This window comes from Bos grunniens, chromosome 21 (assembly GCF_055505025.1).
Source record: "Bos grunniens cultivar Pamir isolate PY7600 chromosome 21, Bosgru_T2T1.0, whole genome shotgun sequence".
NCBI lineage: Eukaryota > Metazoa > Chordata > Mammalia > Artiodactyla > Bovidae > Bos > Bos grunniens.
Window position 1 is genome coordinate 37,014,032 of NC_141185.1, and position 18,863 is coordinate 37,032,894.

The window sequence follows — 18,863 nt, forward strand, 5'->3', positions numbered from 1 at the left end:
GCTTTCCTTGGAGGCTGAGTGCCTATCCCTGCCCGCCTCCCACTCCTTCAGGTGCAGTGGGAGCTGAGCCCCTTCCCTGGCCTCCAGCAGGTGCCGATTCAACATTCCCAGTGCATGGTGTGGGGTGGGGGTTTCAGCTGACAGCACTTTCCCTGGCGTGCAGGCCCTGGAGAAGCCTGGCCCAGTGGGCTGCCTTGTTCCCTGCCCTGCCACCTCCGCAAACCTGGGGCTGCAGGCCCTGCCCCTGGGTGGGCAGCAGAATTTTCACCTTTCTGGTGCAGATGCTAGCCCACCTCTGCCATAGGCACGCAGTCAAGAATGCAGACTCTGGAGTCAGGAGCCTGGGTTCTGAGCCCAGCCCTGTGACTGTCACTTCTCTCTGCCTCCCTTTCCTCAGCTGTGATGTGGGGATGGTAGCCCCTGTGTCACAGGTACTTGGTGAATGCTAGGTTGTTAGAATGAACTGAGTTCTGGAGGTGGCAGCGGTTGTGATCAAGGTAGCATTGCACACTCACCTCTGAGCCTCTATTTAGCTGGATGATGGGGAGGCACAGCTCCAGAGTTGCTGAGAAACAAGTCTGTGTGATGATGGATCGTGGGAAGTATTTTGCAGGCACCATCAGGCCCACAGGGAAGACTGGCTTAGGACAGACTCTATCGTCTGTGTTGCAGAGATAGCTTGCCGGCCCTTCCGCCCTCTGGCAGACCCTGGTGATGTGTGCCCAGCCCGGCGTCCATCTGGCCGGCTCACGTTGCCAGGTGGACCCTTTCTCCTTATGTGGTGCAGGCATTGTCACCTTACCTCCAGAGACACCAAGCTGGGTCCCCACGTGTGGGTTCCCTTCCCTGTACCCTCTCCCTCAAACCCACAGAAGTCACTGGGTGTGTCTGAACTCTACCTTCATACAAGGCCTCACATGATGCTCGGCAGCCTGGTTTGTGGAGGATCAGGCAACCAAAACCTGAAGATCAGGGAGACTAAGCTTTACCGCCAACCTTGGCCCTCAGGCTCGTTCCTGCTTATCTCACCCCCTTCTCTCCTTTAGTTGTGTCCGACTCTGAGTGACCCCATAGACGGCAGCCCACCAGGCTCCCCCGTCCCTGGGATTCTCCAGGCAAGAACACTGGAGTGGGTTGCCGTTTCCTTCTCCAACGCATGAAAATGAAAAGTGAAAGTGAAGTCGCTCAGTCGTATCCGACTCTTCGTGACTCCATGGACTGCAGCCTACCAGGCTCCTCCGTCCATGGGATTTTCCAGGCAAGAGTACTGGAGTGGGTTGCCATTATCTTCTCCGTCTCTCCTTTATCCCTAAAATGACTCTGATGGTAAGGGTGGCAGCTCCGGAGAACAAGGCTGGCATAGCCCTCCCTCCCTAAGAAAAACAGTAGCAGGAACAGGGGCTTCCCTGGTGGTCCAGTGGTCCACTCGCAATGCAGGGGGCCCAGCTTCAATCCCTGGTTGGGGAACTAGAATGCCATAACTAAGACCCAGCACTGTCAAATAACAACTTTTTAAAAAAGAAAACCATTAGTAGGGATGTTTTAGGTATCCTGACTGCCAGGAGACCATCTACCAGGGCCTGTTCCTAGTCCTTGGTCTGCTCTGGCCCTTGAGTCAAAAGCTGTAGAAAGAAGGGGCTGACCCAAGATGGGTGCTGGTCTTCTGGGTACCAAGGGGTAGGGCCTTGGGGGGCAGGGGCCCTTCAGGGGTATGAATGAATGATTGCCTATTCCAGAAGTACAGAGGAATCTCCTGGCCTTGTGGGGCCCTGAGTAGCTGTAGCTGCCAACCTACAGTTGACCTTCTCTGGCATCCTGGTGTCAGTTGCTGTCTTTGGCTGGGTAATCCCATGGTCTGGGCTCTAGGCTCCTGGGTCCTCTCACTGGGCCTGCTGGCTCTTCTCTAGGTAGAGGGAGCCTTTCAGGTAAGACTAAGCTGGAGTCCCCTTCCATTTTAGGTAATGGTTTCAAAGACCACAGGGACTTCCCTGGTGGTGCAGTGGTTAAGAACCCGCCTTCCAATGAAGAGGGTGTGGGTTCAATCCCTGGTCTCAGAGCTAAGATCTCAATTGCCTCCCGGCCAAAACCCAGACATAAAACAGAAGCAATATTGTAAAGACTTAAAAAGGCCATCCCTCTGTGCTACCAAATTTCTCACATCCCAGGGGGCTCAGGAGCTGCTTGAGCTTTGTGAGTCAAGGCCTTCACCTGCCTGTGTCCTCCAGGAAAGCTGCCTTCACGGCCCTATCCTCAGGCCTCTGAGGGGCTCTTAGCTTGGCTTCCCTCCTCGGTCTCCCCAGCCAGGCAGTCTGTTCTCTGCACTGGGCCTGCCCCACAGCTCCAACCTTCCCTGGCGCACACCCAGTGCTCTAGTTTGCTGAGTAGCAACCAGGCCTCACCTTGGCCACCAGCCCCCAAAGCCCTTTGGTCTGAGGGTGGCCGTCCCTAAGGCGGAGGTGACACTGGGACCACACTTTGCCCCCCAGGAGTCCCCATCCCCACCCTGAACCTGTCAGTCCTCTGCCTCTCCTCCTCCTCCTCCACTCCGAACCTCTCCCATGTCTTCCTGTCAGATGACTGCCTAAAAACAAAAGCAATCTCATACCAACTTCTGATTGCTCCTGTTATTTAATTTCCCATACCCTAAACAACCAGAGTTTGTCTTGAGGCCAGTAATACCTCTAGCCCCACTACCGTGTCAGGCCAGGTACGAGGAAGCCAGCTCTGTTCCCCTTCCCGCATCTTCTGCAGCCTCCATCTTGCCATGTTCCGCTCCTCAGGGCCTGACCTGAGTATGACGGTGACCTGGAGGGTTTTCCCAGACCTTGGGTGGAGGTGGCTGCCGTGGCTAATGCGTGCTGGTCTCCCTGGTGGGGGCAGTGAGGTGCTGTTCCCCTCAGCCCACCTCTGTTGCTCCCTCGGAGTCTAGTCCTTGGTGGAGCTGGAAGGGAGGAAGCCCCCCGTGCTGTGGGGACCTCAGGCTAGGGCCTTTCTGCTCTGGCTCTGCTTCTCAGGGCTGAGCGCTGACTCTGGAAGGCTGGGAGCAGGTTGGGGCAGGAGGAGAGGTCTGGAATTTGGTTTCACTGGAGGAGCAACAGCAGGAAGGGGCACCTGGGGGTGGAGGAAAGGACAAAAACCGGGATCCAGGAATCACAAGGTACCCCAGCATGGCGCTCCCCACCCTCCTCCGCATCCACCTGGCCCTGGGGTCCCCACTTCTCCCAGGCTAAGGAGAAGTCACTGCCTGGTGCCCCAGTGGTGGAGGCAACCCCCCCACTCCCAGATCTCTTTCCCTGTCCCAACTCTTCTGGCCATGTGCGGCCCCGAGTTCTGTCTCTGTCCACCCACCCACTGCAGCATTTCTGAGGGTAAGCGGAGCCCATTTAGAGGATTCTGCTTGACCACCCTGGGATCAGCCCCCATTAGTGGGTAAACTTTTGGGGCACAGTGATTGTACCGCCCAGGCTCTGTCAACACCCACTGGGAAATGTCTGCACAAAGCCTTGGCAGCTGGGAGGCAGACCCCACCCAGAGTAAACACCCCAGAGGGACTGACCCCTGTGCCTTACCGTGTCTGGCTGGACACGCCAAAGCAGGTCTTCCGCTTCCACACCTGGAATGGGAAGGCTGGGGTCAGGCCAAGCTTTCCAGCTGGAAGACCCTCAGCTCCCTTGGGTGGGCTCAGGAGGGAAACGAGCCCTCACCTTGACTCAGAGGGTCAAGGGTCCAGCATGTCTCTCAGGAAAACGCCCCTGGCCCAGACAGACACTCACCAGGACCAGTGCAATAAACAGGAGACCCAGGATGATGAGTGCCAGAGCATAGCAGGGGATGGAGGCGTCAGGCTGACCTGAGGATGCAGAACAAAGCAGGGAGATGGCTGGGGCTGGTCACCATTCTTCGAGACCACAGACCCCTGAGAAGGCACAGCCAGGCCTGCAGAGAAGTCCCAAGTGAGGGGTCCTTGCCCAGAAATGCTACAAGAACAGAGCTCTGAAGGTGGGGCCACCTTGGAGGGCTCCCAGGAAGAGAAGGCTGGGCTTGGACCCTACAGATCTGCAGCAGGAAGAAGGGAGGGGAGGAGGGGCAGCAGGCTGCAGAGTCAGGGCAACCAGGGGCAGCGAGGCAACAGGCCTGAGGCAGGAGGCAGATGGATAGAAGATAGAGAGGGAGGCACTGACCGAGGCCTGGGATGACCATCTTCACAGAGAGGCCCTCCGTTTCCCGCAGGGCTCGCAGACCCCGGAGCACGCAGCCCTGCACGATGGCTCGGGCCGGCGCAGGCCTGAAGAAGGTGGTGGCCACCCTGGCGGTCAATGGGTCAGGCCTGGCCAGAGGATCACCACCTGTGTCAGGAGGCTAGAGAACCTGGGGGCCTCACTCAGGAAGGCCGTTTCTCTGAGCCCCTGACCCCACCCACAGAGGCCAGCCCTGGGCCCCAGGTCACCCAGAGCCACCAAGGACTTACTGGAACTTCTCCACCACCACTTGGCTGAAGGACCGCAGAGACTTGAGGATGGTGGTCAGCTGGGGAGCAGAGAAGGTGAAGAGGGTCATGGCCTTACTGCAGCCTTGTTGGGGCCCCTCCCTGAGGCCTCCAGCCTCCTGCTCTTCCCTCCCCCTCCCCACTTCACCCATCTCGTCAGTTGCCCCCGAAGTTTCCGGGAGTCAGGGCTGGTTTTGTCCTTCAGGGCCTCGGTGAAGGGTTGGTCCAGGATCTGCAGCCACACTTCACAAAGCACCAGCTCTGCTTTCTCCCCTAGATGGGCGAGGAGGTGGGCATCAGCCCGCACCCCTCTCCTGGGAGCCCTGGGCTGCACACCCCACCTCTACACTCTCAGCCAGCAATCAGCCAAATCCAGTCTGAGGCTCAGTTCAGCCCTGCTGCCTTAGCCCATGAGCTAAAAATACTTTTACATTTTTCAGATAGTTGAAAAACATCGAAAGGATGGTATCCTGTGGCACAATTACATGACATTCAAGTCTCCGTATCTGTCTAGTCGTACTGGCGCACAGCCATGCCCATCTGTCTATGTGATGTCTGTGGCTGCCTTCTCCCTATAAGGGAGCAGTCGAGTAGTTATGACAGACACGATGGCCCACAGAGCCTCTCTCTCCAGCTCCCCATCTAAGGTCCCACATCTGATTCTCTGTGGCCCCAGGACAAGAGTATGTGTGACTGAGATGAAATTCTGTCCATTCTCCAAAGGAGGAACACTGAGACCCGAGAGATTAAGAGGCTGCCGGCCAAGGACACCCAGGGATCCCAGCCTTGACTCACTGTTGGCCCTGACTCACCATTGGCCATGATGCTGGGTTTCTGGACAGCAGGATCCATTATTTTCTGGGCCAGGAAATTGGCCAAGCCAGGGAGGTGGGTACCTATGGGGGTCTGAAACTTGTATTCGATGTAAACGCCCACCCACTGGTCCGCGTTACTAGGGCAAGTACAAGGAGGGAGTGCAAGGGTTACAGGCTTGGCCAGCACGTGTTTCTAGAAGCAGGCATCCAGCCTCCCACCCCAGCACATCCTCAGGCTTAGGGCTCCCTGCCTCCTAAGGCAGAGCTTTACAGGGCCAGTTGGGGCTACCCAGGACAAAGCCCTCCCCTGGTGGCCCCTGAGCCCACAGCTCCCATGGCCTGGCTCACAGCCCCCTCTGCCCCAGGGCGGCCCCCAGGAGAGGAGGAAGGCAGGCTGGGCTGCAGGGGGAGAGCCCCACCCACCTGAAGAGGAGCAGGGGGCCCTCCTGGGGATGCGCTGAATAGAATTCTGCCACCACAGCTGTGACCTGTGGGGAGTCCTGGAAGTCAGAGTGGGCCTGGAGCTCTCTCCTGAGACTCAGCATGGGGTGGGGAGGGGCAGGACTGGGGTGAGGCGACTGAGCAGCTCCTTAAACCTTGCGTTCTGGGTGCCTCCCTCACTCACACTAGTGCTGGCCCTGGGTAGGGGTGTCTGGTTACAGAGCCTGACCATAACCCCCTGAGATGACCTGTTGCCTGCCCCAGACAACCTCCCCAATGCCAGGCAGAATGTCATCCCTCAAACTGGGGCCCAATGGGTAGGGCTGTGTGCCCTTCATGCCTGCCTCCTCCCATAGGGCCATGGCTGGGGCTGCCCCACCCCTCACCCCCAAGCCACAGAGGCCTGCAGTCAAGGAAGGCAAAGTGAGTCCCAGGCCTTGGAGGGCAGGCCAGAGGCCACCTCACCTGTGGGAGGATCTTCTTTTCCAGTAGGACAAAGGGGGCAGAGCCGGGCAGGAGGAGCAGGGGATGGAAGGGCTCCATGGCTGTGAGATGGATGCTGAGGGTCTCCAGGGCCAGGTCAGTCAGGTTGGACCCTGAGAGCCATGGCTAGGAGTTCAGGAGGCCCTGGGAGCCTCCTGACCCACCACCCCCTGCCTCATGGTTGGGAAAGGGGGTACACCTAAGGAGCACCCCCATCTGTCCATGGGCACCAAGGAGGGGGTGGGGGAAGAGGGGTGGGCAGAGACTCACCATCTGAGGCGAGGCTGCTCTCATCCAAGGACAGGTTCCCCAGCATCTGCCCTGCGGCCTTCACTGAGTGGTACAGGGTCCAGAGGACTTCACGGGCAGAGGGGCCCGGGATGTGGCCCCCAAACACAAGGGAGGCATTCACAGCTGCGGAGTTGGGCCTGTGGACAGAGTCCTCCTTACCAGGGGTCCAGGCGGGACAGGGAGACCCCTGGGGGACGGATGAAGACCCGGCTGGTGCACAGGACCAGGGTCCTGAGGAAGGAGGGAGCTGTGGACCAGGTTGCTGTGTGACATCACCCCTCTGGGCCTCAGCTGAGCTCCTGGCTAAAGTAGGGATAATGATTCCTTTCAGCAGGGCTGCGTGGGGACTAATGGTGCAGCCAGGAGAGCACACAGCAGGTGCTTGGGAAAGCCAGTCCCCTTGAACAGCCCAACAAACTGGCTCTGATGGGAACACTGGGAATCCCGCCCAGGGAAAGAGCCGCTGTGAGCAAGCAGGAAGTCAGCCTGAGTCAGGCTGAGAAAAACATCTTCAGTGGTATCACAAGGAGCAGGGGGTCGGGAGAGAGGGAGGTGACAGGCCTGAGGAATCTCTGTAAGCCTGTGGGAGGTGGGCCATGTGGCCACATCCCAAGGAAGCAGCCTGGCCTGAGCACGGGGTTGAAGGAGTTTGTGGGGAAAGATCTGAAAACAAGCAGCCTCAGGACCCAGACTTCCTTCATCCTTCCCCAGAGTACCCGTTTTGTGCTGTGCCCTCCTGGGTTTGGGAAGACAAAGCCTCTGTTCAGACCCAGGGCAGGGAATCCAGAGACTGATTTCAGTTCACAGGGGAAACTTTCTAACCAACTTGGGTCAAGGAAAGATAGTGGTGGTGAACTTCCCGTCACTAAGTATAACCAAGCTTCCATCCAGGTCCACACTGAGCTCGCAACTCATATGGGGCTTGATGATTTGGACTTTCTCAACCTTTTCTATAAGATTTCAGGACTGGCATCTGCTGACCAAATCTGGCTTTAGGACTCCCACAGCATCCTCAGAGGCTCAGAACCAGAGAGCCCCACCCCCCCACCCCAGAGAATTTGCACCTGCTTACATGTCATTTAATTTCCCATGTGGTGCTAGTGGTAAAGAACCCACCTGCCAATGCAGGTAGATGTAAGAGACGTGGGTTCAGTCTCTGGGTTGCGAAGATCCCCTGGAGGAGGGCATGGCAACCCACTCCAGTATTGTTGCCTGGAGAGTCCCATGGACAGAGGAGCCTGGTGAGTTACAGTCCACGGGGTTCCACAGAGCCAGACATGACGGAAGTGACTTAGCACACAGGCATGTCATTTAAGGGCTCTTGGCCCAGGGAAGTCCTCTGCCTTATCTACCAGATTCAGGCAAAACCTGGCACCCCTGCCACAATCCTGCAGCTGGAATTGGAGCTCAGAGCAGGCAGGAGGTCCCCTAAGTTTACACAGCCAGAGGTGCAGCCAGATGTGGGCCTCCTGCCTGCCCACTGAGGGCTTTTCTGGCCCTCAAGGCGCTGTGGTGGGGCAGGGCAGGGCAGGGCAGCCTGGCCGGGTACACATGTGGCCTGAGAAGGTGCAGACCGCCTGGCAGACGGGTGGCGGACCCTGAGAGACTCACTCACTCACCTGAATTGCAGGACGCCGATGCCTTCAAAGCTGGAGAAGGCCTCATGATACAGGGACTGGAGCTAGGGGCAGACAGAGCCAGGTGAGGGCCCTCACAGCGCCCCCTTCTCCACAGCGCCAGCTCCCCCTCATTATCTCTGGTCCGGGCCCTGCAGTGGCCTCACTGTCCACCTGGATAGCCCGGGGCCACCCAAGACTTCCCCGCATGGCTACCAGAGACCACTTGCCCACCACCCTTTACTGAGAACTGCAGGGTACCCTCAGCTATCCAGCAAACACACAGCCTTCCCAGGCCTTTCCTTCACTGCAGTTTTACTGAAAATGGCTCTCCAATCCGATTAGCCTGTATGCCCGCAGCCACCACCCTGCAGGCGGCAGCCCCTCCTAATTCCCCCCCGCCCAGCCCGGGCCTCAAGTCTTCTCCAGACAGCCTCTCACCTGTGACCCTGGACCTCAGCCTCTACCCACCTTTCCACCCCAAGGTCCTCACACATCCGTTTCCTCTGTCTAGGAAACGTTTGCTCATTTCATCTGGCTTAGCCTTCTGTCCATCCCAGTTAAAATTCTCCTTCCTCAGAAAGGTGTTCTCTGGGCACCCCCCTGACCCCAGCTATCTAATCCAGTCTTCTGCTTATCCTGTTAGAGTTCCCCACACTCCGTCTCTGCAAGAGTCTCTGCCTGGCTCCGCTTCCTGCTGGAGCCTCTCACAGGACAGGGTCAGCTTTCTACCTCTTGGGCTCCCACTGTGCACCCCACATGTTCCTCCCCACACTGACGAGAAGCCCAGGGCGGGTTTCACTCACTCCATACTTCCAGAGCCCCCATGGGCACCCCACCCTGGGCCCAGCTGCCCGCATGGAGCTGTGGTTCACAGGGAGAGGCAAGCTGGGATGGGACAGTGTGGGGAAGGGAGCCAACAGAGGGAGAGATGCCAGCTCCGTGGGGCCAGGGTCTGAGTTGTGGGGGGAGGCCCCTCCAAGGGCCAGGGTAGTGGAGGAATAGCAGGAGCCAAAACAGAATAGAGACAGGCCTGTGTGCTCAGAGGCAAGCGAGGTTGGGTGGGCTGGGGTCAGCACTCCTGAGATGAAGGAAGAAGCCCACACCTGATGTCGGATGTTGTCACGCAGCAGCTGGTACTCTGGAGAGGAAGGGTTCCCAAGTGCCACCACTAAGGCTTCATTGGTGATCCTAAAGGTCACAAAGTGAGTCACACGGCTGGGTCGTGGGGAGGAGGATCTCGAGTCCTGCAATGAGACAGTCTGGCGGGGATGAGACAGGGAAGGCGACTGGGGGGAGGCCACAGCTCCTGGGACTCTGGGACAGCCAGCAGGAAGGCCAAGGGCACATCTGAGGGAAAGGGTGGCCAAGGAGGCTGGGCTAGCAGGGACCAATGGCCTAGGCTGGACTGTCCACTGAAGAGCAGCCATCCCTGTAACCGCCGGAGGTGGCTGGGCAGGTGGAAAGCTGGAAACATTGACGAGACGGCCTGCGGTTGTGTGGGGGAGCACAGATGCAGAAGCGTCCTGGGAGGTTCTGGCTCTGGCGGTGAAGGGGGAACCTGGGCCCATGATGGGGGACAGTGATGCCAATGTGGGTGACGGGGATGTAAGTGGGTATGATGGTGGCGGTAATGCTGATGACAACTGTGAAGAGGGTACTGTTGAGAGCAACGGCGACACTGAAGGACCCAGGCCCAGACTGGACTCCAGACCATTTCTAGGGGAGCCCGAGACCACCATGAGGGCTGCAGAAGCCGTGTCCAGCACTGACCGCACTGTTGCTACAGGAGGAAGCAGCTCTGTTGCAGCCAACATGTGACTGATCGATGCAAACGCAAGTGGGCCCTGGGGTGCTGAGGACACGGCCTTCTCTGGGGCCCTTGGAGCCAACGTCAGAAGTGGGGCGTTCCCTGGCCTGAAGTTGCTGGGCCCTGATGCAGATGGTGTCCAGACCTTGGGGTTGAAGAGGTGCCTGCTCACAGGCTGGGACTGCGGTTGGGGAGAAGCCTGCAGTGGTGATGTGGCAGCCCTCTCTGGAGACCCAGGGACCAAGATCTCCTCTCCATCTCCAGGTGCAGCCACGTGGGACACTGGCTGGGACTTGGGGGCGCCGTGGGCTGCAGGCTCAGCTACTGCGGATAGAGCTGCTCTGTGTGTGGCGCCTCCTGGGGTGCCAGAGGGTCCCAAAGGGGCAGTCTGGTTCGGGAGGAGCTGCGAGTCCAGGAGGAAGCCTAGGAGACCTTGCTGGTCCCCGGGGGCCTCTGGGAAAAGGCCTCTTGCCCTCCTGCTAGGAGCCTCCCCTGACCTCTCGACTGAGGGAGAGACCCCTGCAGGGACTGGCACCAAGTGGTTTAATGATGAGAGGAGTATCTTCTTGCTGCCACCTTGCAAAGCAGATGTGCCAGAGGTCCAGGGAGATGGGCCCAGGTCTTCGTGAGCAGGAGGAAGGGGCAGGGCAGGAGCCGAGACCACCAGGACAGCTGCAAACCAGGAGAGCCCTTTTCTATCAGCCGCTTGGTGGGCTGGGAACTGGCCCACAGTCTCAGGTGCCTGCTCTCCCTGCCACCTCCCTGCTTCAGGGGACCCGAGGAGACCCAAACCCTGGCCCTGGCTCTGCCCCGAACCACTGGTCTACCTCCAGAGACTTCTCCCCTCTCTGATCCAAGCCCACCAGAGACAAGGCAACCCTGCCCTGCCACCAGAAAGGGGGACTGTGAGGGTAAGAGGGTATACCTCAAGGGTCCCACTCTTTTCTTCCACCCTGTAGCAGGACCCTGTCCCAAGGAAAGTCCTTTCTGGTGAGACCCAGGCTACTGGAGGGGGCTGACAAGTGCTGTTCAGCGTCCAGCAAGGGAACGAGGCAATCACCTCGTCACATTTCCAGAACCCAGGATGCTTGAGGGCTGAAAGGGGTGAGGGATGGGGAGGGCCCCATCTCTGAAAGCCATAATGCTGGGGCGCACTGAGCCCCATGGGGCCAGCCCAACGCCACGTTTCCCCAGTGAGTGACACTGAGTGCCCTTGGGGAGACCCAAGCCTGGGGGACTGAGGAGGGGATCCTTTGAGCTGACAAAGCCAGGCTGACATGAAGATAAGGAAGGTTAGCCCTGATGTGGGAGCCATGGGAGTCCCCGAAGTGAGCTGGCGGGGTCTGGGATGGGCCCCCCTGGGCCACACCCCCACTTACCAGCCAGGAGAATCCCAGCAGATGGAAGCCACTGCCCAGCCATGCTGAAGGCTCCTGCTCAGGCTGCCAAGCCCAGAACCAGATGGGAGGAGGCAGGTGGAAGATTCCCTCCAGATGTCCCTTCAGGAAAGAAGTGCGGCCCAGCCGTGAGCTCTGGTCAGCCGACGCCTCCAGCTATGCCCTGAGCTGCGTCTGCCTGGCCTCCTTCCACAGTCCTGCTCTGCAGCTCAGGCGCAAGTCTCTGTGTCCTCCAGCAAAGCCCTTCTCCCCTTGGGCGGCAGGCTCTGTTGAATGGGGACTTTGTGTGCCAGCCCCACAGCCTGAGAGGTTATAGGCTTGACAATCTATTGAAGAAGAGTGAAAAGTTCTGTCCGGTCTAGGGGTGGGGTGGTCTTCATGGAGGTGGTGAGGGTCTCAGTGATGGAGATGATCTGGGTAGGGGTAGGAGGGGTATTAGTGGTGCTGATGGTGGGGTGGGGGTGGCTGTGGCGACAGTGGCAGTCATGGCAGACTCGTGATGGTGGTGGAGGTAGTAATTGTGGTGGGAGCCCTGCAAGTGTCCATGTGGGATGGGACCTGGTGGAGGGCAGTGATGCCCGTTCCCTGCCCTAGCTCCCACCCCATCAGGCTAGGAGGGGAGTCTGGAGGAGAGCAGATCAGAGAATAGTCCCCATCATGCCCCCTACACTGGGCCCACGTGGAATCCTGGCCAGAGGCCTGGACTGGGGATGTTGAATGTGGAGGTGGGTGGGCTTTAGGTCAAGGGTTCTCCCCAGGTTCCCCTGCAGACCCGGCATTCTAGGCAGACCCAGAGCCTCCTATTGGTCCTTGCTGTGGTCAGTCCTGCTTTCCTCTCACCGCCTCCTTCCTCCCCTCGCCCCCGAAGACACAGGAGGAGAAGGAAGAGGGTGGCCCTAAGAAGCTTTGAGCTACTGAGGGCAGGAAGGGCAGGGGTCTGCTGCCTTCATGGGAGCCAGTTAGGCCTGGGGCCCAGACCATGCTCCACAACTCTCCCTACACCTGGCAGCCGTAGGAGGTTCTCAGCTCTTTCAAAGCCTCTCCTACCAGGCTCCTGGCTTGTATGTGACCTCCAGGAGGGTCCAAGACCTGTCCCAGGTCACTCAGGACAGGCAGGCCGCAGAAACCCCTTAAGGGAAGAGAATCCCTAGAACCCTTCAGAACAGGAAATCAGACCAGAAACTCCCGCCCTCCTTGCCTGCCTCTAGCCACCACCCAGCAACTCCTTCCTGAATGCACCCCTTCCCCTTTCTAAGGGAAAAATTCCCCCATGACCCAACATCACCCTAACACATATATCATCCCAGGATCAGGCAAACGCCCCAGCCCAGCCCTTTTCCTGCCGTTCAACCACAGCTCAACTGCTTTGTAAACCCAAGCTATTCTGTCCACATACCCAGAGACAGCCATCTGCACCCAGCCCCTTCTGCGTGAAGACGTTAAGGGTCCAGACCCCCCAGGCTCTGGGGTGGATGTCCTCCTAAGGGCAGGCTTTGTTCTTTGACGACAACTGCCTCCAGGCCTAGTTTCATTGCCCCCTTTCTCCCCCCTGCCCTTCCACAGGTCTAAATTCTGGCCCATGACCCCATCACCCACTCCGGCACCCCCATTCCATCTCCCTTGCCTGTGCACCCAGGATGCCCAGGTCTTACCTGGTGATGCCAGGAAGCCTCTGTCTCGGGAGATGTCAGTGTTCCACAAAGGAGATGGTGAGCGCAGCAATCCCAAACTCCACCTAGATGGGCAGGGCCGCCCCTTTCCCAGGCACCCTCAGGACCAGGAAGGTTTGGTTTCTGATGGCTCTGGTCCAAGAGTAAAGGCCACTCACACCCCAGGCCAGGCTGGACTAGACTCTTTCAGCACTGAGACTGGCTTAACAGTGAGGTCAAAACGTGAGCTCCCAGGGACAGAAACGTGCCTGAGGACCACTCCACATCACTGGGCAAGGCTATGGGCTTAGGCTCCAGAGGTGGGAGATGAGGACATGCTCTCTCTCCCCATCAAGCCCCTGCTGATCGAGACCAATCTCAGAGAAAGTTCAATCAAGAACTAGGGACTGGGGCTCAGGGCTATGTCTAGGATCAGGGTTTAGGATATGCATGGGAATGAGGCTCAATCTGTGTCCGCATCGGTGCTGGGACTTGCACTTGAGCTGAGCTAGACCTGGGCTGTCTCCACTCTTCCCCTGCACTTCAATAGGAAGGCCATCCCAACACCTGAAATAACCTGTCTTCATCCTTGAAATAAAATGAGCGGGAATCTTAACCCTAGATCAAGGATTTCAATAAAAACTTTTAGAAGATTCACAACCTCTGGGGCAGGATCCGGAGCCAAGTGTTGGGTAATATTCCTCTTCTCATGGGCCAGCTCAGGCCCCTCCATCAGGACCTCCCCTCCTCCCAGCTCCACAGCCCTGAGAGGACCACAGTCTAGCCCAGTTATATAGTCTGCTGTTCCGTGTAAGAGCTCTGCTCCCTCTCCATGCCCTGCTCCCTAACACAGCTGAGTACAGAGGGGAGCCCTCTCTCTCTGTGATCACTGGGGCAGTGGCTTCCTGGGGCAGGAGGAGGGCTACACTGGCGGTCATCCCATGACCCTAGTCCAGCACCAAAAGAGAGGGTGTATGGAGACCCAAAGAGTCCTGGAGATCTATCTATAAAGCAGTGAGTGAGAGGGGGATCCCAAGAGGAGAAACAGGACAGGTCCTCCCAGGACTGACCGGGCAGACATTCGCCTAGACACACCGGGAGTGGGGCCGGTGGGTGCTCAGCTTTGCCTCTGTGCCTTCCGGAGGTAAGGCCTCTCTGGCTTCAAAGGTGGGTATGAAGCTGGTCCTCCCTTCCTGGCTGTCTCTTCCGGGCTCCCAATCCTCTAGTAGAGGAGTGGGGGTGGGGTGGGGTGGGGACCAGCTTATATGACTCATGTGCCCCTTGGCAGGTGCCTGCCCATCCAGACCTTAATCCCCGGTTACTTTGCTCCTTAGAGAAGGGCTGCTTTCATGGTTGAGGGCTCTGGCCACTTGACCAGGACAGAACAGGAGGCTCACGGGAGGAACAGGGAGAAGAGTAGGGGAAGGCAGGGCCCTCTGCATCCTCTGCTGAATTCTCAATTCTCCATGAGCCTCTGGCTCTCCTGCCTGGCTGACGTTCATCCTGGCCCACTCCCCAGACCAGCGGCAGCCCATGCTCCTCTCCACTCCCACCCCTGCCCATGGCTGCTGAGGTGGCCACGTGCTAGCTCTGGGAAGGGACAGGAGAAACGGTGTGAGAGAAGTGGCACCTTCCACTCCATTGTGCTTCCAGGGACGGTGTTCTAGGCCGAGAGAACAGCCTTAGCAAAGCTCTACGGCTAACTCAGTTCATGCACAGGAGGAAGGGCAGACCCCTCCCCGCCGTCCAGACACTTTCCAGAGCCCCCACCTCCCCAGCTCCCTCTGGGGCCCAGCCCAGGCTCCCCCAGGGTCTCAGTTTACAGCTCTGCCCATCATCACATCACTCAGGTACCCAGGGTGTCAACCCACCCATTCCAAGCATGTTGACAGGGTCAGAATCACTCTGTGAGGCCGTCAGGAGCAAGTGACAAGCAGAAATCCCAGCTGAATCAGGTCAACTGACTGCCTTCCTGCCTCTGGCCTGCCTCTCCCCGGTCTTTGCCTCACCCGCTACCTGTCCTTCAGCCCCGGGTAATGACAGTGCCCAAGTAGGAAACCTGGCCCCAGACCTGCCCTTTATCTCCAAAGGTACATCCTCTAAGGAGGGTCAGGGGTCTGATACCTAATGCCATTTTTCCTGGGTTTTTCTACCCAGATTGGCCTCTCTCCTGCTGGAACCTCTGGCTGGATTCCCCCGCTTACCAAGTCAGGCTGTGTGTGGTGTTGAAAGTTGAATGAAAGGAAAATCATGGCTCTCATGAAGATGGAAAAATGAACACGTTAGAGATTGTGTTTAACTCAGTATTAATGAGGGAACCAGGCAGGCATTATGACCAGTTCAGGGGAGAATTCAAAGAAGCCTTAATTTATGTGGAATAAAGAAATGTTTAAATAGGTCTATAAATACTTGTAAAACTTTTTATTTGCTTGATTATAAACAATTATTTTGCATTGCTATCAGTCATCCTCAACATAAGATTGTAAAAAAAAGATTGTAAAAAAATTATATATATATATATATAGTTTCAGAAGAATGGTTTTAATCAAAGCAACGCATAGTTTTCCACTGGAAACATCTAGTAATTTTTTTTATTCAAAATTTCCTTACAGTGGTCAGATTCTCTGAACTGTGCAGCAACGGAAATGGGGCTTAGTAAGTACTGGAGATATCAGGGAAGGCTTCCTGGAGGAGAGGGACTGGACAGGATAGGAAAGCGGAGGGCACTAGCAGAGACCACTAGTTGTCCCCGAATACTTCTCCTATTTTTCATTACTAATACTATCTCTTCTTCTTGTTCTTCTTTTTTCATACTGCATGGGATGTGGGGTCTTAGCTCCCCAACCAGGGATTGAACCTGCACCCCCTCATTGGAAGCACAGAGTCCTAACCACTGGACTGCCAGGGAAATTCCCAACTATCCCTTATTCTTAGCTGGGATGCAGTGGTCCGGAATAAAGACTACATATCCCAGCCTCACTTGTAGTAGGTGTGACCATGTGATCTGGTTCCGGCCAATAGGATAAGAGCACCATGATTTCAGTTCAGTCGCTCAGTCCAACTCTTTGCAACCCCATGGACTGCAGAGCACCATGAGGGATGTCCTTGACAGGAAACAGTGTTACTCTTCGTCATTCTCCTTCTTGCTGACTGAAATGTGAAACTCAAGCTCTTGAACCATGAAGTAGAGACTGTAAATGTCAAATGGTGAGGCAAACAGGAAGGTCCTAGACATCCTTGTGAAGTCACCTGACCAGTTGTGGACTATCTACCTCCAAAAATGTGTTTGGTATGAGAGGGAAATAGATGTCTATGTTATTCAAGCCACTGTTATTTGGGGCTTTCTATTTTTCACTGCCCTAGCCCTGACTTTACACCTGTGTTGGGTAGAAACTATGCCTGGCCTTCCTTCTCTGACTTGGCAGCACCCAACTCAGCTGACATGAACAGAGCTCACTCAGTGGGAGCAGTGGGCAGTCTTTGGGGGCACACATCCCTTCCAGGCAACCCACACTTTTAGGTGCTCTTAGCCCTTTATGATTTTGCTTTCTTCATACTTCGCCATGTCTCCCCAACAAGCACCCTCCACTTGGGCTAAGTGGGAACACTCATTCTTTCCAGGTACATTTCCAACTCCATGCTTTTGCTCCTGACTCAAGGGGTAGGTACTATGAACCGCCCATTGAAGTGAAGTGAAAGTTGCTCAGTCGTGTCCGACTGTTTGTGATCCCATGGACTATAGAGTCCATGGCATTCTCTAGGCCAGAATATTGGAGTGGGTAGCCTTTCTCTTCTCCAGGTGATCTTCCAAACCCAGGGATTGAACCCAGGTCTCCCCCATTGCAGGCGGATTCTTTACTGGCCGAACCACAAGGGAATCCCATTAACCAAGGAAAAAATTGGAAAACCAGCACAATGTCTACCTTTAATAAAAACACTGGCTGCAGAGAAATAGAAATCTGCATGAAGGCATCAGAGAGTCAACTCAACAGTGAAGAATTCCTAGACCAAGATACAAGTAGGAGATGAAAAAGGTTCAGCATTTGGAGCTGCATTTCCCATGGGGGTGTTTGTCGATTCTAAAAAGGTGGCTGAGAAGCTGATCAGTACTTTGAAGAGCTTCTAGGTTACTATAGAGACAAAGGTTGAAGTCCAGGACCTGCCAAAGTTTGGGGTAGGGTGTGCGTATGTTCTTATAAACCTACAGACCATTGGTTTGGAACTCTGGATGGCTATAGACGGCTGTATCTTGGGAGTAAGGGTGATCTGGAAGTAAGCCAAATCTCACATAAACTGCAGCCCAGTTTTCAGTCTCAATTCATAAAATTGGATTACAATTATCTTGAATTGCTCTTGAATTCAGGCCCTGGGATAGGAAAACGAAATTGTCTCCGGTGGAAGATAACATTATCTTAATCCTCAAAACATTTTACAAGCTACTGTTTTTAAAATGTTGGGCACACAGCTAAAGCAATGAGGCCCAGAAGGAGACAAGAAAACACAAACCAAGAATTAATGAAAGCAGCAGACAATAGAAAGCCCCTCAGAGGATGGCTGCAAAACTCTCAACTTCAAGCCTGACTGGGGCAAGGGCTATTCGTGAAAACTAGAGGCTCTTGAGTTCTCAAATGAATTTGAAGAAGCCAAGCAAACCTCTGAGGCAGGTTTAAAACATAAGGCAAACATTCCTCAGCTCAAAGAAGGTTTACAGACCATGGAGGCTTGGTTGGCAGAGAAGAAATGCATGAACCCTTTCAATACACTCATTCTGTCCTGGGAGCTGGAGAGTGATCCCAGGACAAGGACACAGCTCACTAACCCTACCTACCAGGAACTAACAGAGCAACTATGAAACAAGCCATTGAACCTAGACACAAAACTTCAAAATCCCTGATCATGACTACTCTACTCTCAGCGTCCTCCTCAGAGTCAGTGTGGGCAGGATGCCTGAGGAGGAGGACGTTGTGACACCTGCACCACCACCTCCTCCCCAAAAGCAGACCAAGCCGGAGCCAAAGGAAGAGGATTTTTCCAGAGAAGAAGCAGGCACTGAAAGACAAAGAACCAGGGGATGATAACGAGAAAGGTTTTGACACAGCCTTGAAGCTCCATGACAGAGCCATGGGCCTGGACTCCACCAACATGGTTTATGTGACCAATCAAGCAGTCATGTTCTTTGCAAAGGGTGACTACGGTGAATGCCAGGAGCTTTGTGAGAAGACCACTGAAGTGGGCCAGAAGGACTATCAACAGATGGCCAGAGCTTATGCTCGAATTGGCAACTCTTATTTCAAAGAAGAAAAGTACAAGGACGCCGTCCATTTTTATAAGTCTCCAGCAGAGCACTGAATCCCAGGTGTGCTCCAAACATGTCAACCGAGCACTGAACTGAGCTCCCTCTGCTATCCAGCAGCTTCCCACTAGCTAGTTTACATATGGTAGGGGTATACATGTCAATACTACTCAGCTCGGTGCTCTGTGATAATCTAGACGGGTGGAATGGGGAGTGGGGTGGGAGGGAGGCTTGGGGGGAGGGGATACATGTAAACACATGGGTGATTCACAATGTTGTACAGCAGAAACTAACACAGCATTGTAAAGCAATTATACTCCAATTAAAAAAGAGTGCCAACAGAAAGAGAAAATCCTGAAGGAGCAAGAGCCTCCATACGCTCTGAGTTGGCTTCAGAGGAGAAGAACAAAGGCAATGAATGTTTTCAGGACAGGGACTCTCCCCACCCCAGGAAGCATTTAGACAGAATCCATCAAACAGAACCCAAACAATGCCAGATTGTACAGTGACTGTACAGTGTACAAATTGTACAGTGATCCAGCCCGCTATAGCAAACTCCTGTGGTTTTAGGTGGTACTCAAG

At 55.7% G+C, this 18,863-nt stretch overlaps 1 protein-coding gene and 1 pseudogene across 2 annotated transcripts; one reads left to right on the top strand and one right to left on the bottom strand.

Moving 5' to 3' along the window:
* Positions 1 to 2,609: 2,609 nt before the first annotated feature.
* On the bottom strand, positions 2,610 to 14,451 carry LOC147349407 (taste receptor cell protein 1-like). Of its 2 annotated transcripts, XM_086363894.1 has the most exons (14): positions 12,992 to 14,451; positions 11,322 to 11,441; positions 9,239 to 10,614; positions 8,136 to 8,197; positions 6,496 to 6,653; positions 6,208 to 6,338; positions 5,725 to 5,789; positions 5,299 to 5,438; positions 4,635 to 4,759; positions 4,469 to 4,527; positions 4,182 to 4,327; positions 3,774 to 3,850; positions 3,570 to 3,613; positions 2,610 to 3,111 (listed from the first exon to the last, which is right to left on the bottom strand). In XM_086363894.1, exons 2-14 carry the CDS (start codon positions 11,362 to 11,364, stop codon positions 3,081 to 3,083), a joined length of 2,457 nt encoding a protein of 818 aa, XP_086220020.1. In that variant the 5' UTR covers positions 11,365 to 11,441; positions 12,992 to 14,451; the 3' UTR covers positions 2,610 to 3,080. The 2 variants fall into 2 exon arrangements, with proteins under 2 accessions (XP_086220020.1, XP_086220021.1); XM_086363895.1 differs by lacking the exon at positions 12,992 to 14,451 and having other exon boundaries at positions 11,322 to 12,530.
* LOC147349408 (stress-induced-phosphoprotein 1 pseudogene) lies at positions 13,024 to 18,412 on the top strand (annotated as a pseudogene).
* Positions 18,413 to 18,863: the final 451 nt, after the last annotated feature.

Bases quoted from the DNA above. Each gene is read 5' to 3' on its own strand.
- LOC147349407 (XM_086363894.1), bottom strand. From the start codon at position 11,364: ATGGCTGGGCAGTGGCTTCCATCTGCTGGGATTCTCCTGGCTG. The intron at 3,851-4,181 runs GTCAGTGCCTCC...CTGCATCCTCAG, and splicing joins GATGGTCATCCCAGGCCTCG to GTCAGCCTGACGCCTCCATC. The intron at 3,614-3,773 runs GTGAGTGTCTGT...TTCCCATTCCAG, and splicing joins TGTTTATTGCACTGGTCCTG to GTGTGGAAGCGGAAGACCTG.